This window comes from Rhinoderma darwinii, chromosome 3 (genome assembly GCF_050947455.1).
Source record: "Rhinoderma darwinii isolate aRhiDar2 chromosome 3, aRhiDar2.hap1, whole genome shotgun sequence".
NCBI lineage: Eukaryota > Metazoa > Chordata > Amphibia > Anura > Rhinodermatidae > Rhinoderma > Rhinoderma darwinii.
In genome coordinates, this window is record NC_134689.1 from 204,082,337 (window position 1) to 204,097,976 (window position 15,640).

General features: G+C 42.8%; 1 protein-coding gene across 1 annotated transcript in view; it reads left to right on the forward strand.

The window, feature by feature from the left end:
* Positions 1 to 764: 764 nt before the first annotated feature.
* LAMB4 (laminin subunit beta 4) overlaps positions 765 to 15,640 on the forward strand; it is a 146,911-nt gene continuing 132,035 nt past the window's right edge. The window contains exon 1 of the mRNA XM_075859410.1: positions 765 to 1,005. Within this exon, the coding sequence (XP_075715525.1) occupies positions 765 to 1,005 (241 nt within the window). The remainder of the gene's footprint in view (positions 1,006 to 15,640) is intronic.

Genomic DNA, 15,640 nt, shown 5'->3' on the forward strand with positions numbered 1-15,640 from the left:
GGATTTTTTCAATGACTTGTTAATGGCTTTTGTTGTGTGATATCACGCTGCAGCAAGTTATCAGAGTCAAGATAAAGATGGCTACATCCGTAAGTCACAATTAAAAACTAACACAATCTTACTAAATTTATAACACACAAACAGTTGTACTGTTCATGTCTTGGATTGAACACATTGAGTAAACATCCACAGTGCAGGGACAAAAAGTAAGTGAAGCTCTGTGTTAATGATTTCTCCAAGAGATAGTTGTCAAAATGTGAGATGAAATTGGAAGTGTGGGTTTTACAGGTGCTTTGTCTCTTAAATAAAGTTGTACAAAGCCTGGTTACTGAAAAATCTGTTCTTCTCGAGAAAGCTTGGTTAGTGTTCACCATGCCTTCAAGCAAATAACTTTCAGAAGACCTCAAAAGACATGTTATAAAGATGCATGAAGTTAGAAAAGGCTACAATAGCATTGCTAAAAGTCTGGGTGTACATCAATCCATGGTTAGAAAAATTGTCTACAAATGGAGAAAACTCAGGACTGTTGCTACTCTCCCCGGGAGTGGGCATCCTCTTAAGATCACTACAAGTGCATAAAGGGCAATACTGAAAGAGGTCAGGAAGTACCAAAGGGTGACTCAAAAGACCTACTGAAGACTTTATACACTGCAAAAACCTCTGTTCATGTGTCCACTATTAGAAAAACACTGAACAAGAATGATTTTCATGGGAGGATACCTTGAAGGATTTACATTAATTATTGTAAAATGTTCTATGCACAAATGCACCCTATGTTTGGGACAGATTTGCTAACTCAGGGCTTTGTACGCCTTGCGATCATTGAGGGAACAATTAATTCGAAGGTGAATCAAAACATTTTACAGGAGAATATAAGGGCAGCAGTCAATGGCCTTAAGCTGAAGAGACGTTGGTTGATGCAACAAGGCAATGACCCAAGGCACATAAGTAAATCAACTACAGAATTGTTAAAAGAGAAGAAGATTTGTGTTTTGGAATGGCCAAGTCAGAGTCCTGACCTTAACACTATCGAAACACTGTGGCTCAAAAGCACTTGAAAAACGATCACTCCTTATTAAGGGCGCTCCTGCACTCACGTTGAAAGTCAGCCAAATCCCCAGTAATTGAAATCCCTCTCAGTAGGCAAAGTATAAAAAAAGATTTATTTCATAAAAAAGACATGTGTGGGTAAACAGCATATATCTCTATATATAGTTCAAGAAGCTACGCGTTTCGACCAAGGACTTAGGCCTTTATCAGGCTTATCTGCTGTGGTATGACCTGAAGAGAGCTGTACACTCAAGGTATCCCAGAAATATTGATGAACTGAAACACATTTACAGGAAGGAATGGTACAAAATTCCTCCTCAACATTGTGTAAATCTTATTTGTAGCTATAAGAAATGTTTGGTGGAGGGGATTGCTGCTAAACAGAGTGTCACGATCCGTGGGTATGTGGATCCACTGGGCCGAAACGCCGTAGTGGAGTAGCAGATGGCCAAACAACAGTCCTAGTACAAGAATACCTTTTATAGTCCAGACAGTAATGGAGGCTCGGCACTGATGAACTTGCAGACACCAGGCGTGGTGTATATCAGCAGGTGTGACAGAGAGCATAGCACGACTCCAACAGTCTAAGGTACAGGACAAATATAGCATGGGATACAGGATACAGGTAGCAGGGCACGGGAACAACAGGAACAGGATAACACTAAGGGACCATTTGCTAAGACTAACATGGGTAAACACAAAAACGCTCAGGCAATGAGTAAAAAGGGCAGAGCCCTTTTTATAGTCCAGGGTGATCATGGACTAAATCCAGATCTTACTCATGTGTGTGCACTGGCCCTTTAAGGCCAGACGCGAGCGCGTGCGCACCCTATGGGAAGCAGTGCAGCGATGCGGAAGTGAGTGCCGGCGTCTCTCAGGAGGGAGATGCCGCCTGGCACTCACTCGTCCATGGCCGCAACCGTCAGGGGGCAGGTAAGAACGATGGTCTGCGACTGTGGACATTACAGTATCCCCCCTATTACGCCCCTCTTCTTGGGGCCAGATTGAAAGAGGAACTTAATGAGGGTATTAGAATTGAGGTTCTCTTCTGGCTCCCAGGACCTCTCCTCTGGACCAAACCCTCTCCAATCCACCAAATAAAAAGTCTTTCCTCCTACCCTCTTGCAATCCAGGATCTCCTTCACCTCAAACACGTCAGATGAACCGCTGGGAGCCACTGCGGGACCACAAGTCTTACTATAGCAGTTCAGGACCACAGGCTTCAGGAGGGACACATGAAAGGAGTAGGGGATTCTGAGGGTAGGAGGCAGCCGAAGCTTATAGGAGACAGGGTTTATTTGTTGTAGTATCTTAAAGGGTTCGAGGAACCTGGGAGCAAACTTGTAGAAAGGCACCTTTAAATGGATATTTCTAGAGGACAGCTAGACTTTGGTACCCGGCAGATACTCAGGCGGCTCTCTTCTCCTAGTATCCGCCTTTCGCTTCATGTGATCGACTGCCTGCAGAATAGAGGACCGGGTTTGCTGCCAGACCTGTAGTAAGTCTCTAAATTCAGAGTCAGCTGCGGGTACCTGGGATGTAGCTGGAACAGGAAGACTGATTAGTGGATTTTGGCTGTACACAATGTAGAATGATGTGGAGGTGGTGGACTCACTTGTGTGGTTGTTGTATGAGAACTCGGCCCTTGTAAGAAGCTGTACCCAGTCATCATGCTGCATGGAGATGAAGTGGCGAAGATTATTCTCCATGATTTGGTTAATCTTCTCGAGTGGCCATTGGACTGGGGACGGTAAGCTGAAGAAAAGTCCAACTTCACATCTAGGAGTTTACAGAGTGCTCTCCAGAATTTAGAGGTGAACTGAACCCTTGATCGGACATGATATGAAGAGGCAAGTCATGCAAACCGAAGATGTGTTGGGTGAAGAGGTTAGCCAGTTGAGGAGCAGAAAGTAGACCATTCAGTGGGATAAAATGAGCCATCTTCGAGAACCGGTCCACCAACACCCAGACCATATTGCATCCTGCAGAGGAAGGAAGGTCTGTGACAATGTCCATTGCTATATGCTGCCAGGGAGCATTGGGCTCAGGCAGAGGCTGGAGCAGACCGGCATGCTTGGAGTGAGCAACTTTGTTGGAAGCACACACAGCGCAGGACGAGACAAAGTCCACAATATCTTTGTGCAGCATGAGCCACCAGAAATGACGGGCAATCAGATTTCGGGGCTGTGCCCCCAGCGAAGGATTCTCCTCCTGTCTGCCAACCGCACAAAAGTCCTCCCCGGAGGGATGTCTCTTACTTGCAGAGGATTAACAGGAATAATACAGGACGGGTCAATGATACTTTGCGGACATTCCACGGTGTCCTCTGTTTCAAATGACCTGGACAGGGCATCGGCCCTCACATTTTTGTCAGCGGGATGGTAGTGGAGCACAAATTGGAACCGGGTGAAGGACAGCGACCACCTGGCTTGACGTGGGGGGGGGGGGTTCAGCCATTGGGCCGACTGGAGATAGGTGAGGTTCTTGTGGTCGGTATATATCAGGATGGGATGAGCTGCGCCCTCTAGTAGATGTCTCCACTCCTCCAAAGCCAAAGTAATAGCCACATACCACTGCCTTCCCTTTGGAACCTCTCTGGAACAGTGCACCTGCACCAACAGAGGAGGCGTCCACCTCCAACGAAAACTGTTGAGATACATCAGAATGATGGAGGATTGAGGCTGACGTGAAGGCACTCTTAAGGCTGTTCAATACAGATTCTGGTTCTGGAGTCCACACCTTGGCGTTCATACCTTTTTTTGGTGAGTGTAGAGAAGTTTGGGATAAACTGTCGGTAAAAGTTGGCGAATCCCAAAAAAGCCTGTATGGACCTCAGGCCTTGAGGTCATGGCCATTCCAGGATGGACTTTACCTTCTCAGGATCCATCTCGAGGCCTTGATCCGAGATGATGTAGCCCAGGAAGGGTAGGGTATTCTACTCAAATATGCACTTCTTCAGCTTGGCATAGACGATTCTCCCTTAAACGCAGCAGAAATTGACGAACATGCCTCCGATAATCTGGAGAAACAATCAGAATATCATCGAGAGAGACCACAATACAGACATAGAGGAGATCTCGGAAGATATCATTGACAAATTCTTGGAAGAACGCGGGTGCGTTACACAGACCGAAGGGCATTACCAGGTATTCATAGTGCCGGTCTCAAGTGTTGAATGCCATTTTCCATTCGTCACCCTGGCGGATCCAGATGAAATTGTAAGCCCCACGCAAGCCTAGTTTAGAAAAAATCTTGGCTCCTCGTATGCGGTTAAATAGTTAAGAAATTAGTGGCAAAGGATATTTGTTCTTGACCGTGATTTGATTGAGACCACGGTAGTCAATTCAAGGTCAAAGAGTTCCGTCTTTTTTCTTGACAAAGAAGAACCCCGCCCCGGCCGGGGAGGAGGATTTTTGTATGAAACCCCTCTCCAGATTCTCCTTGATATAAACCGACATAGACTGAGCCTCTGGCAAGGAGAGAGGGTATACCCGTCCACAGGGAGAGGACGCATTTGCAACCAGTTCAATGGGACAGTCATAAGCCCGGGGTGGGGGAAGCGTCTCAGCCTCCTTCTTGCTGACGATATCTGCAAACTGAGAGAAATTAAGGGTAATCCTGCCAATGACTGAGGCAGAGGAGGCTGGACAGGATGGATCTGTAACAGACAGCGGTTGCGACATTTGGAGCCCCATTAGAGAACCTCTCCAGAATTCCAGTCCAGGACTGGGGCATGAGGTCGGAGCCAAGGTAGGCCCAGTAGGACAGGATTGACGGCTTTAGGCAAAACAAGAAATTAAATAAGTTCAGTATGGAGGGCTCCAACTTGGACCTTCAGCGGCTTGGTTTTAGATACAATCGGGTCGGGCAGTGGCAGTCCATTCACCGAGGCAATAGCCAAAGACGTCTCCAGAGGGACTGTGGGTAACTTGAGAAGATCCACTAGGTCTTTTTGGATGAAGTTTGCGGCGGACCCAGAGTCCAGATAGGCAGAGAAACTGTGTGTCTTCTTCACTATGGTCACGGGGATGGACAGTTTTGAAGAGAATTTTTTATTCAGCGCCGTTCCACCTAGGGTTGTCTCTCCAACCAATCCTAGGCATTGAGGTTTTTTTGGCTTCTGAGGACACAAACGCACAACATGGCGTCTGAGGCCGCAATATAGACAAAGTCCCGAAGTGCGTCTGCGTTGTTTCTCCTGGGCTGACAATTTGAGCCAGTCCACCTGCATAGGCTCCTCTGGTGGAACAACTGGTGAGGGCAACAGGGATTGCTGGAAGGTAGGAGCCAGACTGGGGAATTTTCTCTCCCGACTAACCTCTTGGGATTGCTCCCAGATCCTCATGTCAATCCGGGTAGCAAGAAGAATGAGGTCATCCAGTGTAGGTGGCAGATCATGAGCGGCAAGTTCGTCTTTAATCTCGTAAGACAGTCCCTGCCTGAACGTAGCCACCAAGGCCTCGTTGTTCCAGGACAGCTCTGCCGCCGGGGTGCGAAACTGAATGGCGTACTCGCCCACGTAGATGTCTCCCTGGTGGATGGTCAGCAGAGATGCAGCTGCTGACAAGACTCGTCCAGGTTTCTCAAATACTGTGCAAAAAATTTGTAGGAAACACTGGAAGTCACAGGTCTCTGGTCCCTGATGTTCCCAGATAGGACTCGCCCATCCTAGGGCCTTGCCAGTATGGAGAAAGATAATGACATTGATCCTTGCGCCATCGGAAGGAAATGCTCTGGCATGTAGACTGAAGTGGATCTGGCACTGGTTCATAAATCCCCTGCAGGTACTTGCATCTCCGTCATAGCGAGGAGGTAGTGGCAGTGAAAATCGTGAGTCGGCACCGGTACTGACAGGAGGTGTAGTAGGAGGAACAGCCAGAGCAACAGGAACAGGTGGCGTGAGGGCTGCAGCTTGCGCATCCAGTCGCTGTACAATGGAGTTCACTGCAAGGAGGAGTTTGTCTTGTCGTAACTGAAGGTCTCGCAGGTCTGACTGCATGGCTTGTGACATCATCGTGGTCCTGGGTTGGGCAGCGGGGTCAATGGCCTGAGCATACTGTCACGACCCATTGGTATGTGGACCCACTAGGCCGCACCGCCGTAGCGGAGTAGCAGCTGGCCAAACAACAGTCCTAGTACAAGAGTACCTTTAATAGTTCAGACTAGGGTTGTCACGATACCAGAATTTGGACTTCGATACTGATACTTTGTTTAGTATTGCAATTTCGATACCAATACGATACTTTGCCAACAGTAATAATAAAAAAAGTTCTTCCATTTTCTGATGTGAGGCCCGTGGTGTGATGCTGAATTTAACCTCCACGTGCCTCACATTAATAGTAATTAACCCCATCATGTTTCTCAGTCATAATGGGTTAATATGTAAGGTACATGATGGGGTTAATTACTATTAATGTGAGGCACATGGAGGTTAAGTTCATCATCACACCTCGTGCCTCACAAGTGATAGAAAGCAGTTTTTATTTTATTTTTTTTACAGCGTACACATCATAAATGATGCAAAAAAATTGCTGTGCAGGTTATTACGGTCGCGCCAAAACTGAATGTGTGTATATTTTATGTATTGAGACTTCCTTTAATGTTTATTGTAAAAAAGGTGTATGTGTATTTTTTTATTTAACATTACTTAATGTTTTTACTTTATTTTTTTAAACTTTAATGTACTGGCATATATCTATATGCCAGTACATTAGCCTGTGTACTGATAGTATGCCCTAACAACAGGAAATATGGTAGGACAGCCCTGGGGTCCGTCAATGGATCCTGGGCTGTCTGCCCATATATGGTATGTCCCTCAATCGCGTCACAGGAATTCCCTGTGACGCGATCCAAGGGACATCCCCCCTTCTCATTTTCCCCTGAATTCTGCAGTCTGCTGTGATCGCAGCATTCAGGAGAATAGCGGCGGAGATTAGAGGTTTCTTTGATCTTCACCGTTATAGAGCGGGGCTGGGGCTGTGTAATACAGCCATTGCCCCGCTCCTGACAGGAAGTGCGTGCGCGGTCAGCACGAGGTGATGGGGCCGGCGCTGCACTAATGAGCGCCGGTTCAGGCACTGAAGACAGAACATAGGGATGTTTTGCAGTGCTCCCGCCATGTTTTGTCTTCAGTGCTGCCGCTCATTAGTGCAGCACCGGCCACATCGCATCATCCTAACCCCGCGCACTGGTTATCAGGACTGAGGAGCGCGGCAATGACTGTATTACACAGCCGCAGCCCCACTCTCATACATTCATGTATTACTACACTTAGCTATGCGGCTGCACAGCTAAGTATCGAAATACATGAAATAATGGTATCGAACCGTTTGGGGATGCAGAGTATCGAAACAGTATCGAAGTTTCGATGCATTGTGCATCCCTAATTCAGACAGTAATGGAGGCTCGGCACAGATGAACCTGCAGACACCAGACATGGTGTATATCAGCAGGCGTGAACATTACAGGCGTAGACATTACATAGAGACCTACAGGTTTTATATTTCACTTACTTTTTATTCCTGCACTGTGGTGGTTTACTCAATGTGCTCAATAAAAGACGTGAACAGTACAACTGTTTGTGTGTTATTAGTTTAGTGAGATTGTGTTTGTCTATAATTTTGACTTAGATAATAATCAGACCACATTTTATTAGTAATCAATGCCGAAATCCAGGTAGTTCCCCAGGTAATTCCATTGTCATCCCATCGACCCCCGATCACAGGCTGCTGATAGATTGTCATTCCAGATGGGGGCCTAGTGCATGCCCTCAGGTCTGCCATGTTGGTTCCCTTATTAAGCTCTGCTGAGGATGCACAATACATACAGTAAGTATACCCTGTTCAGGTCCTCTACAAATAGAACAACGATTAGAGAAAAACAAAATTGGTATTGCTGCATCCGTAATGAGCCAAACTATCACAATATAATGTTATTTATCCTACACGATAAACACCGTAAAATAAAAACACCAGAATTGCTGTTTTTTGTTCACTTTTCCTACAAAAAAAAAAGGGAATAATAAGTGATCAAAAAGTCATATGTACCCCAAAATGCTCATCCTGCAAGAATGAAATCCTCACACCACTTCATCGATGGAAAAATAAAAAAGTTCTGGGTTTCAGAATATGGTGTCACAAAAAAATTGTTTATCTTAACAAATCGTTTTTATTTGGTAAGAATAGTAAAACATAAAAAAAACTATTAATTTGGTATCTCTGTAATCGTATTGACCTGCAGAATAAAGTTAACATGTAATTTTTACAACAGGGTGAATTCCGTAACAACAAATCCCAAAAACAATGTTGGAATTGCAGGGTTTTTTTTCCATCCACCCCACAATTTTTTTTTTTAAAGTTTCTCAGTACATTATATGGTATATTAAATGGTGCCATTAAAAACTAACATTTGTCCAAAAAAAATGTGAACAGAAAAAATAAAAATAAAGTTATTGCTCTTAGATGGCTGGGAGGAAAATACGAAAAAATAAAAATAAAAAACTGGCTCCGGCGTAAAAGGGGTTAATTGTAATTGCAATGTCATAAGCCAGTTCTTTCCTAAACTGTGAGGCACTCCCCAATTGTTGTAAGACTTGTTGGTGATGTGTATGAAGTGACTAGACGCCTGGCTCTGTTAGCTGGACAGAGGAGGGGCTGGCTTAGCTAATGAACTCAGCCCGGCAGCCAGGCCCTTCATACACGTCCCTGGTAAAAGTGAGACTGCATTTGTAAAACAATGTTATTTTAACTCGTTATTTGCGAAATTACCAGCAAATGAAATTTTCACAGAAGACATAATAATAGTGCTGCACTGTAATGCACTATTAACTACTGCGTTCAGGTTTTCCATTGTTCTGCTCCGTCATAGGAGCGGAACAACGAAAAATCAGAGCCGCTGGATCCTTTGAATGACAGAAACTAATGGCGCCTAACGGAACCCATTGACTTTAATGGGTTCCGTTGGGTAATTCATTGTCACGGACACAGGGTATGTGGACCCACTAGGCCACTCCGCCGTAGCGGGGAGGCAGCTGACCAGGCCACAGTCTATGCGAAAGTCAATGGCAGACAGTAACGCTAGGGTACCTGCAATAGTCCGGACGGTGGCTGTGGCTTCAGCACGGATGGAGGCTGGTGCGGCGGGGGGCACCAGATGTAGCGGGCAGTATCCGATGTAGCAGAAGACACTGGACGTGGCAGAAGACACTGGACGTGGCAAACGACACTGGACGTGGCAGAAGACACTGGACGTGGCAGAAGACACTGGACGTGGCAGAAGACACTGGACGTGGCAGAAGACACGACTCCAACGCTGGTAGGCACAGGAACTAGAACAATACGGAATACGGGAATGGGTAACAGGGCACGAGTAACAACTGGAACGGGGAAACACTAAGGGACCATTTGCGAGACAGACTGGGAAAGACTAACAATGCTCAGGCAAGGATCAGAAGGCCTGGGGCCTTCTTATAGACCAGGAAATCAGGGCAGTTGATGATGATGACGATCCTTTTGTGCGCGCGCTGGCCCTTTAAGGTCATGCGCGAGCGCGCGCACCCTACGGGACACAGCAGGACGGAGCAGAAGTGAGCGCTGGCGTCTCCTAGGAAGGAGACAGGGACCAGCGCTCACGGATCCATGGCTGCGGGCGTCGGGGGGTGAGTAAGCCCGACGGCCCGCGGCCATGGACGCTACATTCATCATGGTGTCCTTCGTTTTGCCGGACAAAATAAGCTCATGCTGCTCTATTTTGTCCATCAAAAATGACAAAATCTGTGACAGAAGCCCCTAATACAGCTTCTGACCCAGATGTGAACAGAGCCTTAACAGTTTCATTTATTTTATAAAAACAGAATTAATATTGCAATGAAACAACTGCATTATTAAACAAAGAAAAAAAAACGACAATTGAAATGTGTAGCATTCACCATAAAGCCGAAAAAAAGGCAGTGCTAAATGTATAGGCAAAAATGTATGGGAATTACTAGTCATAAAAAAACGTAATCAGAAACCTAGTCAAGATGTCTTCTCCGTCACCTACAAATAAAACATAATAAAATAACGTAGTTAATCATTCTTGTTAACCATTTTTAGGTGTCAATTTCATTAAGAGAGGAGAATGGAATGCAATAAGCAGAATGTAAATTGTGCTTAATTGAATGGACATACGGATAACTGTAAATTCTAGTTATAATATAGTCAAAACAAAAGTATTTGCACATAAGTATTTACTTATACAAAAGGGAGAATAATAGAGAAGGGGACAGGTTGGGGAGCCTGGGACAGGTGGTGTGGGTTATGTTAGCGACTATGGATTAGATGGGCCATAAAGTGGCCATGCAGCTTTTTCATCAGGCAATTTATTTATATGTAATTGAAGATAACTATATTCTACAATAATTTATTCCGTAACACAGATTTAACCTTTTGTTTAGTAACAGATTTCATGCACTATGTTCTTGTAACGTGTAAAATAGACTACACTTATTCTATGACTTATATTCATTTACATTTTCTATATTATTTTTAATACAGATAATGTTTGTCCTGGAATTAATTATTTTCATCGTAGGTAAGTACTAGTTATGTTTATTTACTGGACTGATACTGTGATACACTCCACTGTTTGGTAGATTGAAGGTCATGGAACCATTAGATTTACTTGTTATATTTGAATATTTTATATATTTTTTAAAGGGATTGTCCACGACCGGGCAACTGATGACTTATACACAGGATAGGTCATAAGTACATGATCGGTGTGGGTCCGATACCCGGACACCGCACCGATCAGCTTTTCCGGCTGCCTCCAGTCGCCCGATGTTTTGAATGATATGCAGTAGTTGGAGCTGGAAGCAGATGGCTCTGCCACACCGATCATACACTGATGACCTATCCTATGGATAGGTCATCAGTTGTCCCGTCATGGGAAAACGCTTTACGTGTTGTCCTTGAATTTTGTCTTGACAGAGAAAAACAGGACTACAGATATAACAAGTCACTGGATGACAGTTTGTGATAGGAAAGGTTTGAATAAAACAAGAATGCAAGACAGGCTCACACAGTGCCGTTTATGTAGTGTCTTTTCTATATACCTTTACTCCTTTCAAGAAAATCAATATTTTTGGGAAAAATTTAATTAACAAAATAGCATCAAACTGTGTTTGTGAATGTGTCCTTTTATTTTTTTTAAATAAAAAAACCTGTTATAATGACAATATCAAACACTTCAACTATTGCAGTACAAACTATATCTACAACCGTGTGTATGTGTGTGTATTAGGCATGTGGATAAAATGGTACAGAAAATATTACTGGAGTGCTTAGATCTTAATCTGAATATATAAAGTCGAAACTGAATGAATTTAACTCAACTTGGGTAAATAATAGCAGCCCAAAATGAAACCATTGCTATATTAACAACATATATTATACTTTGCTTCACTAGGTGGTTATTAGAACAAGTTCTGCCAAGTACAGTCTGTAATGTTATGTCAAGAAGGGCTTCATTTCAGATGTATCTTTCAAGACTCAACCTGTTTTAGAGATTAATCCCTGGAGGGAAGGTGACAAAAGAAGCTGAAAGTATTTGACTCCAGGTGTAAAGTGGTCCTTAGCTTTTTACTGCATTGTATTTAGTACGTTCAATAAATCTCAAGTTTCACAAAGTGGAATATTATTAACACTGACACATTCCTCTTCACATTATTTGTACACTTTTGTATAGCTTCATAGTTAGGTAATCCAGTCATTTATGTAAAACTTATTTTTCATTCTACTTCTTTATGGAGGCATTTAAAACTTGCAAAGTCACCATGGTTGAGCTGCGACAACACGAGCGTATAGAAAGTGTAGTGCAAATAAATGTAGTAGGTTATTGAGAATTGATAGCGAGTATATTCTTATTAATACAAAGTGTAATATAACAATACCCTTTGTGTTTCATAAAACCCAACTGACTCAAAGTATTTTTAACATGTTGACTGTAATACATGATAGTTTATAGACTGTTACATATATGTCTTATCACTCAAATCTATGCATCATATAGATCTAATAGAGATAAAATTGATTCATTTTCTTTTTTAACTCTTTGGCCATGATCATTTATGCAGAATGATAAGCGTGAATTTACACGGTACGGTCTTGCCTAGCGGCTAAAAACTGCATTGAAAAATGCATGCTTTTTTTGTGCGGTTTTCCGCCACGCTGCCAAAAACCTAGCAAAACCGCACTGTGTAAAAACACCCTAATTCTCTATACAGTGGCCCACCTATATTGACATATGGATGCATGAAATGTCCGCGCCCAGTCCTAGAGAGGACTGAGCGCAGCACTGTGTGGGCTTTATTCAGCTACAAGATTTACTGCCTGATTAGAACGATTAAAAATGAATTTTAATAATAGAGTATTAAAATATGGCTCATGTAGCCAAATATGACATATGTTCAGGCTCAGACAAAGTGGTCAGGGATAGGAGATGGTCTATTGAACTTCTCACGTGTAGACCAAAATCTCCTCTTATAGTATAAAGCCCTGACACCCACTTGCTGAAAAATGATTGTTCCAGCCCACCGGGCTCACAGCATGTGGTCAAAGAGAAAGACTCTGAAAACAGTCCTGTTAACAGACCGCTACTAGGAGACTCTGAGACCACTTGCTGAAATAATGATTTCAAACCTACGCGTTTCAGTGTCACTAGTAGATGTGACACATCATCAGGGATTGTTAAATTGATTAAATGCCGGTTAGCACGATTTCTGTGCTAACATTATTTCTCCCGGCTCGTGCACGACTCTAATGCAAATGGCCGCCATTAGAGTCGTGCACGAGCCGGGAGAAATAATGTTAGCACAGAAATCGTGCTAACCGGCATTTAATCAATTTAACAATCCCTGATGATGTGTCACATCTACTAGTGACACTGAAACGCGTAGGGTTGAAATCATTATTTCAGCAGGTGGTCTCAGAGTCTCCTAGTAGCGGTCTGTTAACAGGACTGTTTTCAGAGTCTTTCTCTTTGACCACATGCTGTGAGCCCGGTGGGCTGGAACAATCATTTTTCAGCAAGTGGGTGTCAGGGCTTTATACTATAAGAGGAAATTTTGGTCTACACGTGAGAAGTTCAATAGACCATCTCCTATCCCTGACCACTTTGTCTGAGCCTGAACATATGTCATATTGGGCTACATGAGCCATATTTTAATACTCTATTTTTAAAATTCATTTTTAATCGTTCTAATCAGGCAGTAAATCTACTAGTTTAGTGAACGGAATATAATATAACCAGCAATTGGATTTATTTGTTCAGCTACAAGCTCAACAAATCTTGGGCTGGTCGAGGAGTTTTATGCTGAATTAATAATTTGAGTAAACATATTTTTATGTAATTTAGCGTTGTATAGCTGACCAAATCTTAACAGGATTATTGCAGTAGCTGCAGAGCTGGAGGGTACGACTAACCTTTGACCCATAAATAGACATATAAAATGACCCTTCCAGGTGTTAAAAAATAACTTAGACTGAAAGAAAAAAAATGTAGATAGATAATAGATAAATAGATTGATGAAAGATGATAGATAGATAGATAGATAGATAGATAGATAGATAGATAGATAGATAGATAGATAGATAGATAGATAGATAGATAGATAGATAGATAGATAGATAGATAGATAGATATGAGATAGATAGATAGATAGATAGATAGATAGATAGATAGATAGATAGATAGATAGATAGATAGATAGATAGATAGATAGATAGATAGATAGATAGATACACAGCAAAAAATAGGCAGCACTCCGTAGATTAAGTGAAAAAAGTGTGGGTACTTTATTACCCTCGGTGCCACGTTTCAGCTCCTAACACCGGAGCCTTTCTCAAGCAATGACATAATGAACACACAGGTTATTAACACAGTGCAAAGCAATCAGTAAAGATCCCATCATTAAGTCTTTCAAAGTGCAATTCAAATGGTCTGCAGTGAAAATATACTATTCAGGAATATACAGTAGGATACACAAACTTATTGACAGTGTAAAATCGTTTCAAACATTGTGTACAATCAATAGTTACACAAAAATTGTAAAAGTATCGTTAAATACTGAGGGGAGGGGATGGACACGTTGGTGATGTGGATTGCAGTCAGGTGTGTGCATGATTGATACATCTAAAATAAAACTAAAAGTAATCACCTCCTGGGATCCAGTAATCAGTTTGGCTTCTCAGCCTTTCTACTGCGCCTGCGTGTTGTGCATGCACATAACGTTGTCAATAGCAAGTGTGACTGTCCGCGCATGCGCCATAGCAATTTTAAATGACAGCGGCCAAACAGGGACTAAAATTAATACACGCCTCGTGCGCACGCGCATTAGTTCATACCCAGCCATGTTGGTCATTCTACCGAAGAAAAATGCAATGTAGGGAAGAATGGATCATATTAAACAGGAAAAGTCTAATGGCGGTTATATGGAAAAGAGAAAAAAAAAATTTGTAAAAAAAAGCTGGTAACACATGTAAGGGTTCAGTGTAAGTACAGGATGAAGTGGGAGGAGATATATGACAGCTGGCCCTCAGATAGAGAGTCATCGTCACAGTACCAGGTATGAGGAGATGCATCGCTGATCTGTGGTACAGAACAGTGTGCCGCTCATCCTCAAATGAGAGTCACAGAGTAACCCCAAATATGAGATCCCTAAAAACATGTATAAGCCACATAAGCTGTACGCACAGCAATATTAAGCAAATAAAGTTAAAACAGCCATAGATCCCTACCAACGGTCATAGCTACTGGGGTATGTACATAGAAATTATTATAAATCAATGGTACCTCTATCACAGACAGAGAACATTCAATAACATATATGAAAACATTAGAGGCTCTTCCTGGACCCCCTGTGGTGATAAACGCTTGAGACGTAGTGTTCTAAAAGGAATGAAAAAAGATGAAAATTATTATAATGATAAAAGTATTTATAGTCGAATAAGCAATAACGTAATGCATCTATATCATAATATCGGTAGTGATGAGAGCATACCACCCGGTGGACCGCAAGGCAAGTCTTGCGGTCCATTGGGTGGTATGATCTTATCACTGCCGATATTTTGATATAGATGCGTTACGTTATTACTTATTCGTACTTACACTGAACCCTTACATGTGTTTACAGCTATGAAAACAATTTTCTCCCCTCCATATAACCGCCATTAGACTTTCCCTGTTTAATATGGTCCATTCTTCCTTATATTGCATTTTTCTTCGGTAGAATGACCAACACGGCTGGGTATGTACTAATGTGCACGTGTATTAATTGTAGCCCCTGTTCGGCAGCTGTTATTTAAAATTGCTATGGCGCATGCGCGGACAGTCACACTTGCTATTGACGTTATGCGCATGCGCAACACGCAGATGCAGGAGAATGGCTAAGACACCAAAATGATTACTGGATCCCTGGAGGTGATTACTTTTAGTTTTATTTTAGATGTATCAATCATGCACACACCTGACTGCTATCCACATCACCAACGTGTCCATCCCCTCCTCTCAGTATTTAAAGAGGCTCTGTCACCACATTATAAGTGCCATATAT